At 41.8% G+C, this 17,512-nt stretch overlaps 1 protein-coding gene across 1 annotated transcript in view; it reads right to left on the bottom strand.

Moving 5' to 3' along the window:
• ENO4 (enolase family member 4) overlaps window positions 1-17,512 on the bottom strand; it is a 39,440-nt gene that overhangs the window by 9,850 nt on the left and 12,078 nt on the right. The window contains exons 4-9 of the mRNA XM_006831492.1: window positions 16,226-16,362; window positions 13,450-13,619; window positions 13,082-13,213; window positions 11,925-11,978; window positions 3,852-3,908; window positions 1,338-1,502 (exon numbers count right to left, since the gene is read on the bottom strand). Of these exons, the coding sequence (XP_006831555.1) occupies window positions 1,338-1,502; window positions 3,852-3,908; window positions 11,925-11,978; window positions 13,082-13,213; window positions 13,450-13,619; window positions 16,226-16,362 (715 nt within the window). The remainder of the gene's footprint in view (window positions 1-1,337; window positions 1,503-3,851; window positions 3,909-11,924; window positions 11,979-13,081; window positions 13,214-13,449; window positions 13,620-16,225; window positions 16,363-17,512) is intronic.

Raw genomic sequence — 17,512 nt, 5'->3', positions numbered from 1 at the left:
ATGTACATCAGTATGCTGGACATATGTGTATGTAAAATGGAACTTTTGTGTATGTTGTTGTTGCTGTTAAGTGCCGTCGAGTCGGTTCTGACCCATAGTGACCCTGAACAGGGTTTCCGAGGCTGTAAATCTTTACAGGAGCAGAAAGTCTCACCTTTCTCCTGTGGAGCAGCTGGTAGTTTCGAACTGCTAGCCTTGCGGTTCACAGCCCGATTCGTAACCACGACACTATGAGACATGTATAAATGGGGCTGTATACATAAGACAGAAAGTTCTAATAGCTTTTCTGACACACCAATTTGCCAAGTGTAAAGGTTAAAGCTGGTCTCTTGTTATCATTTTCTCCACATGGTGTGGTTCCCGTGGTGAAGCTCCTAACGCAGTCTGTGAATACCACTTTGAAGTGTTTAATCAGATTAAAACATTTTCTCCCTGAGTGTCAGTAACTTGGAAATAGTTTGTGTCTACACAGCATAAACTTTGAGAACCACATATCTAAAGGAGTCTACTAAGTCACAGTGACAACTGATCCGATCCACATTTCGTACTTGACAGATGTAGTATGAGGGGGCTTCAAAAAGCTCATGGAAAATGGAATGAAAAGAAAATGGAATTTTTCCATGAACTTTTTGATGCCCCCTCGTACTTGCCAACCAAACAGTTGTACTCAGGAGACAAGACCAGTTTGGTAAATTATTATTTTTTAGTAGTTTTTGTGGTCACAATGTTACCATCTCATTGTACTCATTTTTAATTATAGAATTTTCGTATGTAATTTTTATTAGGACTTGAAATTCAGTGACTTGAAATGCACTGGACTGCAAAGTCGGCTTGAAGCACAAGGTCGGTGGTTCAAGCTCACCAGCCGCTCTTCGGAAACCCTATACAGGGTTGCTATGGGTTGGAACAAACTCATAACAATTTTTACTAAGAAATTATGTTTTTAATTTTTTTTAATTATCTGGTTATCCTTTAGTCAGTGGTTAATTTGGCTATCTCAGCTCCGTATTTGGAGCATGATGGTGCTATACAGGTAAGCATCAGACTACAAACCTAAAAGTCCAGCCTACCAGCCACTCAGAAGGAGAAAGATGGAACTTTCTACTCCCTTGAAGATTCAAAGCCTCGGCAATCCTATACAGGATCACAATGAGTCAGAACCGACTCGATGGCACTTAAGAACAACAAAAACTGTATTTGGCCTCCTCACACAACAGTAATAAAAAAGAAAGAAAGAAAGAACCTGCCTGGAAAAAGTTCAGATCAATATTTCTTTTGAGTGCTGATTTTTTAAAAGAAACGTTTCAAAGAGTTAAAGTTCTACAGTGAACACTTACGTAGTCCATCAACTCATGAGCAGCACAGTTGATAGCGAGATGTAGGTTTGTTCCCAGTTCCAGCCCCAGGTTGGTGCAGATGCCTTGGATGAAGAGGACAGGCTGCTCTATGGTGTCAAAGTTAATGGTTAAACAGCCAAGATGGGACATCTTACCAGTGATCTGCTGTTGCAAGATCAAAAGAAAAAGATGCATGTAAATACACATAGCACATTAGGGTTCTTGGAGCATTTGGCAGATTTTATACTGAGAAAATGGTCCTCCAGAGATCAAAATTGGCTCCCGGACATCTGATTCCTCTGTGGAAACTGGGAGTGATACTGTTATTCACGTCTGGCCAGCGAGCATGCTTGTCTCTCATCACTATGCCTACATTGCCTTTCTTAGCTCTGCCACTGGCCGTGGGTTTGGTAGATATGGCGGCTCTCCCTAGACAACCATCCTCTGTCCCTAACTCAGTCTGTCCTCTTCCTCCATCCCCTTCCCCAAATTTGTTCTTCCCTATGCTCTGTTTTCCTTTTGAAGGACATGACTATTAAAACTTAAAATGCAACCTTCTTTCTGGAAAGGGGGGATTTTTTAAAAGGATAAAGATTTCTTCTGTTCAAAGCTGAAGTGATGTGCATGGATTCGGTGAAAGACGATTTGGGGACCCAAAGGACCCCCAGGAAAGGCAGCCATATGCCTCTACTGCAAGCTCAGCTTCGCTGTTCCCTGACCAGCCATTGTCACTACGCTGCAGCAATGTCAGTGATGCTGAAGGATTCTGGGTATGTTTCTCTGTGTGTGTGAAACTCAAGAGTAAACAGGAACCCAGGGATACATACCCCATTTTTACTGGGGACAACCTTGTTGTTGTTAAGTGCCGTTGAGTCGGCTCCAACCCATAGCGACCCTGTAGAGGGTTTCTGAGGAGCAGCTGGTGTGCTTGAACTGCCAACCTTGCAGTTCAAACGCCTTTGCAGTCTGGTGTATTAACCCACAGCGCCACACCAGGACTCCTTTCTGACAACCTTGTTGTTGTTCTTATGTACCGTTGAGTCGGTTCCGACCCATACCGACCCTGTATTGGGTTTCCAAGGAGTGACTGGTGAGCTTGAACCACCAACCTTGTAGTTCAAATGGCTATGCAGTCTGGGAAGAAAACCTAGAATGTTTTCTTCAGCAAACAGAGGAATAGTTGGGGAAGTGTCTGTGTATCAACTGAGGCAGTGTATTATGCACTTTAACAGCAACAACCACAAACCATGGAAACATCATTTCTCACTGTGACTAAATGTCAGGTACTATTCCAAGTGCATAAGTAAATGCCTTGACTCCTTACAGCAACCTTATGAAGCAGGCACTCTGATGATGCCCATGTAACGGAGAGGTAAGTAAGTTGGAGCAGATTTCAGTCCCACCACTCTAGCAGCATTGCCCTCAAGAATCTACCATCTAATCTGTTTCTAAAAGAAAAAGTAAAGCTGATGGGGGGTGGGGGTGGCAGTCTTGGTCTAAGTTTCTGGGAGAAACCTGGGGGGAGGACAGAGAGCGGTGCTGAGACTCGGTTTCTTATTCACCATCCCCTGCTTTTCTTGCAAAATCAAGTGTTCTCATCCCAACATACACAATAAGTGTTTCACTCGTTTTTTTTTCTTTCTCTTCTCTTCTCCCAGTTTTGAGGAAGACCATCGCTTAAAAACAATCTTTACCAGCTCCTTTCTCTTGCTGATGGCGTAAACAGACTGGTGTCCCTGCTGCCAGGTTAGGGCTGTGGCTGCAGTCTTCAGAGAGCAAAGGCTGCAGGTGTGCACAACTTTCCCCCATCCGCATCACCTGCAGGGTTCTTATCGGCCGTCCTCACAGTTTACATTGTTGAGAATGTAAGCATATAGTAGGTGGGCAGGCGAGGCTGCAGAGCACCTAAGAGCAACCATGGCCGACTCACTCAGTCTCCTGACACTCTACTATCTGCCTGACTCCTGGCACAAGCTGAATCCTGGTATTTGGTCATCTGAGATGACGTTTTGGAGACCACACTGCAGGTCATGTTTTTGTGCCTTTTCTTTCTTTCTCTGTTGTTATATGCCACGGAGTCAGTTCCGACTCATAGCAGCTGGTGGGTTTGAACTGCCTACCTTGCGGTTAGCAGATCTGTGCTGACCCTACAGAGCCACACCAGGGCTCTTTCTCTAGTAGTAGTAAAATTAAGATCTAAAGTATCCTATCAGCCGTTCAGTCAGTTATCAGGGAAACTCAACTTCCCAAACACCTGTCTTCAAACTTAATTCTCTTACTAACAGTGATTCTCCCAGCCCTCCGAAGCAGCCTGTTGAGGAGAGGCGGGGTCAGAGTCAGATTCCAGCTCTGGGGTTGTCTTACTTCTTGCTTAGCGCTCTTGAACAGTGTCACCATATAACTTCCATTTGCATAAACTTTGTCTCAGAGCAAAAAGGACTGGGAGGGCAACAAGGGTAGGGAATGTCATGTCACCTGGAAGGGTGACAAGCATATATATAGAGATATACTTACTTGACCCCTTTTGCCTCCATTATGCCCCTTTTTGGTCTCTGGTTTTGGAGGGGGTGGCTGTAACAGAAGAGAAAATAAGGCACATGACTAGGATCTCTGGCTGCTTTAGAAATTCTGACCTGTCCACTGTGGTCACACATTCACATGCGCGCACACACACAGGAATGAGGTCACCCAGTTCCTAATTTTATAAGCTTCAAATTACTTCTCAAATTCAAGCACAGCTTTCCTTCTGCCCCTATATATATATATATATATATATAAGGCTGTGCAATTCCATAATCTTTTCATTCCATTTTCCACAAACTGTCTGATGCTTCCGCTATATATTCCCGTGCCTTTCTACTCATATAAAACTAAAAACACAAAAAAATCAACCTGTGGCCATTGAGTAGATTTCACTTCATTGTGGTCCTATAATAAGACAGACTGCTCCATAGGGTTTCCAGGCTGCTGTCTTTATGGAAGCAGACTGCCACATCTTTCTCCCGCAGATCAGCTGGTGGGTCTGAACTGCCGACTTTTTGGTCAGCAGCCAAGCATTTAACAACTGTACTTTCAGGGTTCCTTTCTTCTCCTGTAACTAGAGTAATTCTTCTGCATGGAGTTCTGAGCTCTCACTGTAGGCAGTAGCCAATTAGGCACGGAAACTACAAGTTTCCCTCCCTACAAGAAGGAAGTATATAACTGTGGGGTTTGCTTTGTAGACCAAGCACATGCTTTAAATATCTTCAGGGCACAACACTTTTTCCAGCTAGGTGGATTAGACATTTGGAAGTAGCCAAAGGTCAGTAAGTCTGGTGAGTCCGGCAGATGTGGTGCCATTGAGGCGAAAAGCAAAGGTAATTCCCAAAGAGGAGTTCCCATGGTGTTTAGGGTTGTGACAGCAAACTATTAGGAAGCATTTTGTCATCTCTGGGATGCACTTCAGTGCCCTGCATTTCCTGGCTCTATAATCTGAGGCTGGTTTGTTAAGAGTCAATATGGTTCAACTTCCGGGACAAGATGTCAGTGCAGGTAGATACACTGAGCTGACCATCTGCAACAAAGGCATGGGAAACTGAGTGAAAGAGATGCAGAGGGTGGTTCAGGTATCCTAAGCATCAGAGGACAGGACAGAGGTGGACTGAGTACTGGCCGGAGGAGGACACAGAACAGAACCTGGTGGACTGTAGGCTGACCTGGAGTGGTACAACCATCTTGAGTTTGCAAAGCAGCTCGGGGCATTACTGGAGGTTGGTAACAAGGGGATGCAGTTCTCCCTAGATCCTATAACCTCCTGATGATTGATTTATGTGGGACACTATCAAGAGGAATAACTTTCATGTGACTGGAATTCCAGAACATGAAGAAACCACAACAAAAAAACCACACACAAAATCTTGTCCAAGAAATGTTGGAGGAAAACTTCCCTAACATTATGAAGGAGGAGAGGTTGGCCGCTCAGGAAGTTGAGTGAACGCCAAACAGGCTAGACCTCAAAAGAAAAACATGGAGACATATTATAATCAAACTTTTCAAAACCAAAGACAAGGGAAGAATCCTCAGGAAAAATGGAAAGTTACCTACAAAGAAGAACTAAAAAGATTAAGCTTTGATTTCTCAGCAGAAACTGTGCAGACAAGAAGACAATGGAATGACATATATAAAACAAAGAAAAAAAAATTGCCAACCACACTGAAGAAGACTGTTGGGCTGTGTTGCTAGGACATTTCTCAGGTCTTCCCAACCAGCTTTCAAACTGCCCACAGTGTATTTTGTGACACCTAGCAGAGAGCCATGCAACAGCATTAAATAACTGGGGAAAACAATCCGCAACATTTCTTCTCTCTAACGTTTGTAAGGTATAACTCTTTTACAGTGGTGAGGAGCCAAAGCCTTCAGCCTTTATAGTCAGACAAGATGCAATTTGTTTCCAATGACTTTCTTAGATGAGGTGGATTTAAAAATAGCTAAAAACCCAAACAAACAAATGTAACCTTTCATTAGCAAGAATTAGTCATCTCAAGGGTTCCTGGGGATAGACAATTATGCTAAAATAAATTGGGCATAGAGTAATTTGCTTATCTATGCCATCAGCCAAATGCTATTTTCAGGAGCAATCATTTTATTGTTAAAAGAAAGCCAGGAAATTGCAGTAACTCCTGGTTCCAGCCTTAGCATCTCTCACTGTGAAAAGGAAAACCATGCCTTTGGCTAAAACTTTCTACAGAAATATTTTAGGTTGACTTCTGCATGAAAAAATATATCATTTCTTTAGCATTTTTTCCCCTCAAAAGGAATTTGAGATTTAATAAAGGATTAAGTTAAAGTTGGGAACAATCTGGTATCAGTCTAACCACCAGGTTAGACTGATTAGTGTTCTATCAGTAGACACCAGTGCCTACTGGTGGGGCTAAGTCACTGATTAGTGTTCTATCAGTAGACACCAGTGCCTACTGGTGGGGCTAAGTCAGGGTCTTTCCATACATCGCTTCTAGTCCTTCCAAGGGAAGTGTCACTAGTGTACAGAAGGGGAAAACAAAGTGCAGGCCGGTTATATAAGATGTTCACAGTGGTGGCTCGTAAACACTGAGCCAAAAATGAAACCCAGATCTCCTTAACTTCTAAAGACCGCTATGCTTCATGTTGTTAGCAACTAAAAATTCTTCACACTGATGGAGTAGTGGCGATTGTTTAGGCCTAAATGCTTTGTTGTTTTTAATTCAAACAAGAATGAGCTAGTAAGAGCTATTACTACAGACCCCACTGCAGCTCTCAAATAAGTAAAACCACGTGAAAAGCCAAAAGGAATATGATCCTTGCTCTACACTATTCATATAAATGCCAAATGAATTTGAAATACAAATATATTTTTTAAATCATAAAAGTGTTACAAGGAAATGTACCCTATGATTTGGGGGTAAATTAGCAGATGATTAAGGTTATGGACTCTGAGACTAGACTTCCTGGGTTTCCATCCCAGCCTTTATAAAGTGAGGATATTAACAATATCTATCTATAAAGTATGCATAGTAGTTAACGAATCTGGCTGTTAACCTCAAGGTTGGCAGTTTGAAACTACCAGCTATTCTGTGGGAGAAAGATGAGGGTTTCTGCTCCTGTAAAGATATGCAGCTTTGGAAACCCTGTGCAGGGTCACTATGAGTTGGAATCGACTCCACAGTACTTAACAACAACATCTATAGAGTTGGAGTACTGATGTGGTGTTGCAGGTTAATGGGCTAGACTGTAAAGTTGGTTTGAACTGCAAGGTTGGTGATTCAAGCTCACCAGCCACTCCTTGGAAACTCTACACAAGTTTTCTATGGATCAGAACCAACTTGATGGCACTTAACAACAACAACTTACAGTTATGGTAAAGATTGAAGGAGTTAAAATATTAAAGTATTTAAAATGGTGCTTAGTAAGTATCTGTCATTTACAGTATTATAAGAAGAGGGGGTGCCATAGTAAACCAGTAACAAAAAGTAAAAGCCTTTAAACACAGTTTCTCAACCTTGGCACCACTGACATTTTGTACTGTAAAATTCTTTGTTGCAGGGGGCTGCCCTGTATATTGTAGGATATCTAGCAATACCCCCAGCCTCTACCCACCTCATGCCAGTAGAAACCCTCGATCTAAGTTGTGATAGCCAAAAATATCTCCAGATATTGCCAACTGTCCCCTGGGACAAAATCACCCCTGCCTTAAAAGATCACATTGACAAATTCTACTACATCAAAATTTGAAGGAAAAAAAAAAGCATGGTACATTAAATAAAAGTTAAAAGGCAAACAACATGACCGATGAAAATATGTATAGCATATTAAAAAGGATTATATCCCTTATTATATAAAGAATTCGTAACAATAAAAGATAAAGCATCAATAAAATGGGCAAAGAAGTAAGCAAGTTGCGGGATGACTACTGCAGAATAATGTCATTTGTGTATTACTGTAGACAAAACATACTGCTTTGTATTTATTTGTTCCCGCGTACATAAAAACAAGGAGCGAGGCAGCAGGGGGACACACTCTGTCCGTTTTTAGCAGTGGTCCTCTCTACAGGAAGGGTGAGATTGAGAGTTGGGGTAGGTAGAGTGAGGAGGAGAGAGAGTTCGGTCAGCATATATGAATTTTCATGAGAACATTCAAGAGTTTGGATGTAGCTGAAAATCACTAATCAAATATCAGGAAAGCCCTAATATTTTACAGTACATGTCCTCTCATAACAAACAGTCTGTATGGCTCCCTGTTCTGAACACATTGTATATGCTGCCCCTGCTCTAACCACATCATATGCATTGGACTCATTTACTCTAAAGTCACCCTAAGAGATGACTACATACGGTCCCCATTTTATAGATGAGGAACCCAAGGTGAACCAGTTTTGAAATTAGCCAAAGGTCACACAGCCAGGGAGTGTGAAAACAGAGTGAAGTCAGGGTTAACTTGTCCAAGTCTGATCCTCTGAAGGGTGCTCATGCAAGGAAGGAGCTGGCCTCCTAAAAAGCTCCATGGAACTGGCTCCATGTTCAAGCACCGTGCTTGGACCCTCAGACACCCTGCTTAGCGCTCTATGGGAGGGGCTGGAGCTGCTCAGCTGCAGTTACTGACTCTGTGCTGGCAAGATGGCGCTGGGGCCAATGTTCCTCATGCCAGACTTCTGCCCTATCCTGGCCTCCCTTCTACAGTGACTTCTAATCCTGTGGCATAAAAGACTTGAGCAAGATGCAGTGTAAGAAATGTTACTTACAAAGGCAAGCAAATCAGATTAAGCTCTGACTATTCAGCAGAAACCATGCAGGTAAGAAGGCAATGAGGAGACATATGCAAAATCCTAAAAGAAAAAAAACTGCCAACCAAGAATTGTCTATCCAGCAAAACTGTCAGTCAAATACAATGGTGTAATCAAAACATTCCAGGATAAAAAGAAGCTAAGAGATTTTGTGAAAGCCAATCCAGCACTTCAAAACATCCTAAAGGGAGTTCTTTGGACTGGAAACCATTAAGAACAGACAACAAGCAGAGATTGACAGGCATGGCAACACCACCTGAAACTCAGATGACGGAAAGCAGAGTCCAGAACAGAACAAAATTACAACAATGAACTCAGAGGAGCTAGGAGGTCAACCGAAGATCACAATAATATCAATGTCAAATAAGGGGAAAATGTAGGAATAGAGATCCAGGTGGTGAGGAGGTCAGGTAGATTATAGGATACAAAAGATTGTCTTAAATGGAGGGAAAAGTTAACAGACTATAAGGTAACCCCAAAGAAAGTTAATACTTCACAACTTACCATGAAAATGAACTTCTAAGCAGAACAAGCAAACATGAAAACTAAGAAGACAACGAAAAGAAATAGCACAAAAACCACAAACTCAGCACAAGAAGGCATGCAGAACAAAGGAACCAACAGCACTACCAAAAATTACAAATAATTCATATAGTAGCATAGTGATTACCAATCGGGCTGCAAATTGCAAGGTCAGCAGTTCGAAACTACCAGCTGCTCCATGGGAGAAAGACGAGGCTTTCTGTTCCCATAAAGATTTACAGCCTTGGAAACCCTGTACAGGGTCGCTATGAGTCAGAATCGACTCCATTGCACATAACCACCACCACCAACAACCATCCATAATTATACTGAATGTCAATGGACTGAATGCACCAATGAAGAGACAGTGAGTGGCAGAATGGATAAGAAGGCAAGACCCTTCAATATGCTGCCTGCAAGAGACACACAAAGACGAAAACAGACTAAAAGTTGAAGGATGGAAAAAAATATACCAAGCTAACTGCAACAATGAACAAGCAGGAGTGGCAATACTAGTCTCCAATAAAGTAAACTTTAAGACAAAAACCAGCATAAGAGATAAAGAAGGCCACTATATAATGATCAAAGGATCAATTGAGCAAGATGACATAACTATAATTAAAATCTATGCTCCCAATGAAAGAGCACCAAGATACATGAAGCAAACCCTACTAGAATTGAAGAAAGAAATAGATAAATCTACAATTATAGTGGGAGAATTTAATGTGCCACTTTCGAAAAGGGACAGAACAACCAGAAAAAAACTCGACAAAGTTACAGAGGATCTAAACACACAATTAACCAACTTGACCTCATAGATGTGTACAGAGCATTCTATCCAATAATAGCACAATATACGTTCTTCTCCAGTGCACATGGAACATTCTCCAGAATTGACCATGTGTTAGGTCACAAAGCAAGCCTCCATAAATTTACAAACATCAAAATACTACAAAGCATCTTTTCAGAGCACAATGCTATAAAACTAGAAATCAACAATAAGAAGACCAAGGAAATAAACTCAAATACATGGAAACTGAATAATATCCTGCTGAAAAGAGACTGGGTAAAAGAAGAAATCAAACGTGAATTCACAAAGTTCCTGTAAACAAATGAGAATGAAACACAAAATACCAAAATCTTTGGGACACGGTGAAAGCGGTGCTGAGAGGACAATTTATTGCGATAAATGCGCACATCCAAAAAGTAAATAACTAAATTAACACATTAACACAGCATCTCCAACAATTAGAAACACACCAACAGAGGGAACCTACAGTCACCAAAAGAAAAGAAATAATAAAGATTAGGCAGAAATAAATGAGATGGAAAACAGAAAAACTATAGAAAGAATCAACAGAACAAGAAGCTGGTTCTTTGAAAGGATTAACAAAATTGACAAACCATTGGCAAACTTCATAACAGAAAAGGAGAGGACACAAATAACTCGCATTAGAAACCACATGGGTGATGTCACAACAGAACCAAACGAAATCAAAAGGATAATAACAGAATACTATTAAGGAGCTCTGGTAGCGTAGTGGTTACAAATCGGGCTGCAAACCGCAAGGTCAACAGTTCGAAACTACCAGCTGTTCCCTGGGAGAAAGATGAGACTTTCTGCTCCCGTAAAGATTTACAGCCTCGGAAAACCTGTATAGGGTCGCTATGAGTAGGAACTGACTCCACGACACACAACCACCGCCACCACCATGAAGAGTTGTACTCCAAAAAATTCGAAAACTTAGAAGAGATGGATACCTTTTTAGGAAAAACATGACCTACCTAAACTTACAGAGTGAAGTAGAAAACCTGAACAGACCCATAACAAAAGAAGAAATTGTTCAGGTCATCAAAAAACTCCCAACCAAAGATGTCTAGGCCCAAATGTCTTCATGGGTGAATTTTACCAAACATTCAGGGAAGAACTGTCACCAATTCCACTCAAATTATTCCTGAATATAGAAGAGAATGGAAAACTTCCTAATAGTTTTTATGAAGCAAGCATAACCCTCATACCAAAACCAGGGAAGGACATCACTAAGACAGAAAATTATAGACCAATATCCCTCATGAACACAGACACAAAAATTCTCAAGATGCAGTGTGAGATCCTGAACTGGATCCTGGAACAGAAAAAGGCCATTTTTTTTGTTGTTAAGTGCAGTCAACTCACTTCTGATTCATAGCAACTCTATAGGGTTTCTGAGGAGCAGGTGGTGGGTTAAATTATATTTAAAAGATAAAAAGCCCCACAGACAAGGATAGGGTCTCACTACAGGAGTCTGAGGCCCAGCCTTGCCATATTACTGTGCCCTGACCTAAGATAGACTGTGAAGAGACAGACCACTGGACACACACACCTGCCTCTCATCCTGCCTCCGAAACTTCTTCAAGAGGGATGCTCAGCCAATAGGCCTGGTTTAAAGCCCAACTCAGGGAGCCTAGCTCCTGAGTCTGTATCTACACCACTATACCAAACTGCCTCTCATATGCTAGGGGTCAAATCCTTTCTTTCTTTGCAATTTCTCAGGGGGGATCTTAGCATGGGCCAGTTCTCTCAGATTCGAAATGACATTTTTAAGTACCATTAGAAATTGGATCCGTAGTCAATGATGTGTAATCTTGGCTCATTCGGGAAAATCAAAGCAAATGAATTTATTTCCATAGTGATAAAAACAATATTGGCTTAATTCCATAAATCATCTACAGATTGGATACTGGAAGATGTGTTAGTGTGTATTGGTACTAGATACATACTCTCTACATACCGTTTCAATTGTTTTGTTAACATGTTTCTGAATTTCCAGAAGCATCTCCACACCCTATAAAGAGAAAAATCATGGTTTCCCACTGTTGTAATGTAGAAATTTCAAATGGGAAAGTTTACACCATGCACAACTATTCTGAGAATATATGAAGAGTCCCTGACAAGGCAGCCTGGTTAGTGGACAACATGGTCTACAAAATCAGAAAATGACAAGTTTGTCTTTAGTCCTTTATGTTGAAGATGAATGAGAGGCTCTTCTTCCTCAAGAGCCTCTCTTCATTGTCTTGCTGTTGTTTTTGTTGTTAGGTACCATCGAGTCAGTACCAACTCAGTGACCCTGTGCAAAACAGACACTTCATTGTCTGGAACTGACTTACTCAGTTGTTGGAGCATGTTACCTTCATTCTCTTGACCAATCTGGGAAAACACATGTCACTGGTCTCCAAGAGAATCTGGAGATGAAATGACTGAACCAGTATAAATCCATTACCACTAAAAAAGTTGCCAAGTGCATTCCAGTAATGGTGAGGTTGCCAAACCAAGACAGATACAGAATGGCATGCCAGGTGCTCTGGTACCCAGACAGCACAACAAGTTTTTTAAAAAAAAGATACAGCTCCTAGAGTTCTCACTCAGCAGAGTGGGTTGCTAGGAAATTGCTTCTACTTGCTGCTGCTGTAGTACATTGTTGTTATTCAGTGCTGTTCAGTTGGTTCTGACTCATAGCCAACATGTATAGTGTTTCCCAGAGTGGCTGGTGAGTTTAAACTGCCAATCTTGTAGTTACCAGCCCAGTGCTTATATTACAGCACCACCCAGGGCCCGCCATAGTGTACAGAGCAGTCAGTAAAGATATCCCACCTCTCCCCAGTACAATCCGGGCCTACAGCATGATTCTTCCCTGTCTTCCAGGAATCACCAGCACGAGTACTTGCTCTAACGAGTCAGAGGTCTAAATGTGCTTTCCTTGCTTGAAGTTTTTTTCCCACTTCGCTGATTTCCTAAAATATACTTTTCTCATTTTCTATTTTTAGTTTTTCTCCTTTGGTGTTAGAGTCTTGGGGCTCTACACTAAAAACTCACTGATGCTAGAGAAGAGATAACATAATTCATTTATTATTTTGGGTTTTTTTTTTTTTTTGAGAAAATGTAACATACTTGTTTGGTGCTTAGTCCGGGATGGGGGATACAAATGACTTCTTTCATTAAATTCAGCTTCCCAGAAGATGATTTTCCGCAGCTGATCAGAGACACCATCAGCATAGGTACGCTTAGCTTTTTTGGCTGTTCCTGAAATATAGGAACAGCAAAGTAAAACCTGGTGTGGAGCTGTAGGATAAGCACTGGATTGTTAATTGCAAGGTAGGTGGTTCAGACCCACCAGTTGCTCCTTGGAAACCCAACACAGGGTCACTATGAGTCAAACTAACTTGAGGACACTTAACAACAACAAAAGGAAAAATACAAAACCTGATTCATTCACAGTGAGATACGAATGGGCTCTACTAATGGCACCTGACACTAACCTGATTGTGCTTCAGTGACGCAATACGTAAGTAGAGAGGATTACTGGCCAGGATGGCGCTGGCTTTTGCAACAGCTAGTGACACAGCCGCTATGGCCATGCTGCCACAGAGGACAGGTTCGGCAGGTTCTTCAGGTGGGATCGGCTTCTCCAGAAGAGTATCCTTCCTCCCTGGGGAACGCAGATTGATGAGCCGTAGTAACGAGGAGTTTGACTGAATAAAATGATATTTTTGCATGCTTCTATTACAGGTATAACAGACCAGCAAAAAGTAAGGATAAAACCTGAGGTTGGAAAGAACATATTCTCTACCTCAACAGCCAGGTTTTGCTTAATTCCCCTTGTTGTTGTTGTTAAGTACCTTTGAGTTGGTTCCGACCCATAAGTACCCTGTATAGGGTTTCTGAGGAGCGGCTGGTGACCTTGAACCGCCGACCCAGCAGTTCAAACCAATTTTGCAGTCCAACACATTAATCCACAGTGCCGTACCAGGGCTCCCTTACTTACCTGCTAATGCTCAGATAATTCTTAGCCATGGATTTTGCCTCTCTAAGAAATTCTAGGCCATTCAACATCAACTTCTTCAACCATCCTGGGGAGTAGACATTGTTAGCCCACATTCACATATAAGTAAACTGGGGGGCTTAAGAAAAGATATTTGCCCAGGTTCTAACAATCAGTGGATAAAGACAGGATTTGGGCAACTTGGAATTCCAAATCCTTTGTTTTGCTATATTCCACCAGAGCTTCCAAGTACTCACGTTCGTGTTGAACATCTCTTCATGATTATGCCTGACTTCTTATCCTTCTCCGCAGCCTCAAACCAATGCCTAGTTCCATGCTGTTGCTGACTATTGAAATAACTCCCAGATCCAACCATTCACCCAGAATCCTCACCCATGTTTCATTCTAATATGTTCTCAGCCACCGTGTCTGAGCAGGTACCACTGAGTCTCTAGGGTCACTCGTGTCTTCTCTGTGCCTGTAATTGCTGCTTTATCTCAGATCCCTGAAGATAAGCTATATAAGCACCTGGCGGCGGCGGTGGCGGCGGCGGTGGTGGTGGTGGTGTTGGTGTGCTGTGGAGTCAGTTCTGCCTCATAGTGACCCTGTGTAGGGTTTCTGAGGCTGTAACTCTTTATAGGAGCAGAAAGTCTCATCTTTTTCCTGTGGAATGGCTGGTAGTTTCAAACTGCTGACCTTGTCGTTAGCAACACAAATCGTAACCACTACGCTACTACAGCTACTTATGAAAGTATTAAGCACATAATTAGTGCTTAACCAATTACTGTCCTCTCTTGTTCTTTCCTTCTCTTAATTTCTAGGGTAATCTGTAGGATAAGCACTGAATTGCTAACCCCAATGTTGGCAGTTCAAACCCACCAGCAGCTCCTCTTGAAACCAACTCAACAGCACTTAACAACAACATCAGAAAATAGGGAAACCTGGTGTGGCACTACAGGATAAGTACTGGACTTCTAACCAAAAGGTGGGTAGTTAAAATCCACCAGCCACTTCTTGGAAACGCTATACAGGGTCATTATGAGTTAGAAGCAATTCAATGGCTCTTAACAACAACAACAACAACAATCTGAAAACTAGGAATAGACAAATGAACATCCATTGGTGGCCATTACCTATTACTCGGTAGTGGCCACCTCTGCCCTCCCAAGAAATGATTGGTTGGTCTCAACATAGTTCTTTTGCCTTGAGCAATTTTCTTTCCCTCTCTAGACCTCTGCATCCAAATCTGTGGACACAAGGGACCTTATCTCCATCATACTTTGGCCACTGGTTCTGGAGTTCTCTTAGTCACTGGAACTCACATTGACTGAGTGGTTCATCTGTGTCTGGGACTGTGGTGGTGATGTGCCGTGGAGTTGGTTCCGACTCATAGCAACCCTGCATAGAGGTTCCAAGACTGTAAATCTTTACAGGAGCAGAAAACCTCATCTTTCTCCTGTGGAATGGCTGGTAGTTTCAAACTGCTGACCTTGAGGTTACTAGCCCGACTCGTAGCCACTATGCTATCAGAGTTCCTTGGGACTGTGCTAGATATTGGCAATGTCAAGATGAGTCAGGCATGCTTTATCCCCTTAAGGAGCATGCTCTTCTTGTAGATAAAACATGTTAGAATACGAGTGGAGGCTTCAGACTTAACCTACTGGCGGCAGTGGGTAGCATACTGTTAGAAGGGGTAGAGAAAGGGTGGTGATTACTTAAGATTCTGTTGGCTTTAAAATAGTAAAATTTTCTGAAGAAAATTTTATTAAGGTCTGAGAGGATGTTGGTTGTCCATATCAAAGGATGTCATTATTCGGTAAAATATGGAGTGACTTTTTGAAGAGCTAATGGAAATTTTGGGAGCAAGATGAGGCTTTCTGCTCTCTTAAAGATTTATAGCCTTGGAAACCCCACCCTATCAGAATGCATTCCATGGTACCTAACAACCACCATGAAGGAAATCTGAGGGCAAGGCCTAGTTTAAAAGCCTCCCATGCCACACTCCCTGACATTACCACTATCCAATACAATGGGATCAATATTCACCTCGAGGTCAGAAATACTTGCATTCTACAAATCAAAATGGAAGGGAGAATGAGGTGAAACCCTGACCATCCAACACAATGGACCTAGTTGGAACCTAACCTAGGACCTAGTTGGAACCTAACCTAGGACTACACTAAAGAGACTTGTCTCTGGAATGCTGTCCAAACTCTAGTCTTTCTTCCTCACACATTTGTCACTAAAGGTTCTGCAAAATGATAGCCACCAACCTTGCTTCTGTCCTTTCTTTTTCGGAAGAGGCGGAAGAAGAGGTGGTGGTGGCGGCGTAGGCACTGTTAAGTCTTCTGCCAAATTTTCCAATTCTTTTCTCTCCTGCTCCTCTTGCACTTTGTTTGCAAAGAATGTCCTTGATGGCAGGAAAATATGGCTTTGGAATGAGACACTTAAGAACGAATCCGCTTTGATTTCCAAGACCCCAAAATAATGATGCTGTTAATAAAACTGTGTTCGGGAACTGAAATAAATTGGATGATTTCAGGTGCTCATGTTTTACATTATTTGAGCCCTCTTTGTAGTTTTAAAGGAAAACTTGAAGAAATAATTGAATGAAGGGCAACTGGGTTTTCTTTTACAGGAAATGGTCATCGGAAGACAAATGAGTCCAAAGTAGATGGTGAAATGTGATACGATCTTCGTTTGTTGAGTTTTTGTATTTTTGCTTAAAGGAGTAGTTTATATATAAAAAAACAACATAAACTTTGGGACATCCCACTTAAGTACAACAACCATATAAAAGTTCAGATTTCTCTACCTTCATTCACCCACCCTCCCCCACCCCCAAGCTCCCCCTCCACATACACATAATAAAGAGAACAGGCTACAAACTTCCACAGATTTAAAGCAATCAAACAAGCAACAAAGACATGGGAATCAGATTTGCATTTGATGAATAATCAAGATTCTAATGGAGCAATGCTTTAAACTACTGAGAGAAATTGACTTGAACCACCAAGTCTATACTGGGCCAGTCTACCAACAGCGTGGGCAGAGTACTGATGTTACCACACATGTAAGATCTCAAAAATGTATACCTACATACCCCTTTCCTACCCTTACTTTAAAAGGGTGTAACTCAGCCAATCAAGAATGGACAAGACAGAGGAGATTGGGGAGGAGAGTCTTTATGGCATCTGCTGTTTTCCAAGAGGGGTATCAGCCCAGATGGGAGAACTGGAGAGGGAAAACTCCAGGAGAAAACATCAAAGGACTAGAATAGAATTGGTGGCTGGCTTGACTGGGAGCTTGGAAAAACATGAAGAAATATGCAAATAGGGCAACTATAAATAAATAAAAGGAATAGCATTTAGGAACTTCAGGAGAAACCAAAACTACACAAGAAAGTTTCTGGCAAAAGTCATGCTCCAACTCTGAAGCAAAAGAGCAAAGTGAATTTTTTTGACCACTTTAATTTTCATTTGGTTGAAAGGCTGTGGCATGAGACGTGCACAAAAGGAAAAGGAATCCTGATGTATCACTTGGCTGGGCATTGAACAGTG

The sequence above is a fragment of the Chrysochloris asiatica genome, unplaced genomic scaffold (genome assembly GCF_000296735.1).
Source record: "Chrysochloris asiatica unplaced genomic scaffold, ChrAsi1.0 scaffold00003, whole genome shotgun sequence".
NCBI lineage: Eukaryota > Metazoa > Chordata > Mammalia > Afrosoricida > Chrysochloridae > Chrysochloris > Chrysochloris asiatica.
The sequence above is the reverse complement of the archived record's forward strand: the minus strand, read 5'-3'. Positions and strand labels throughout refer to the sequence as shown.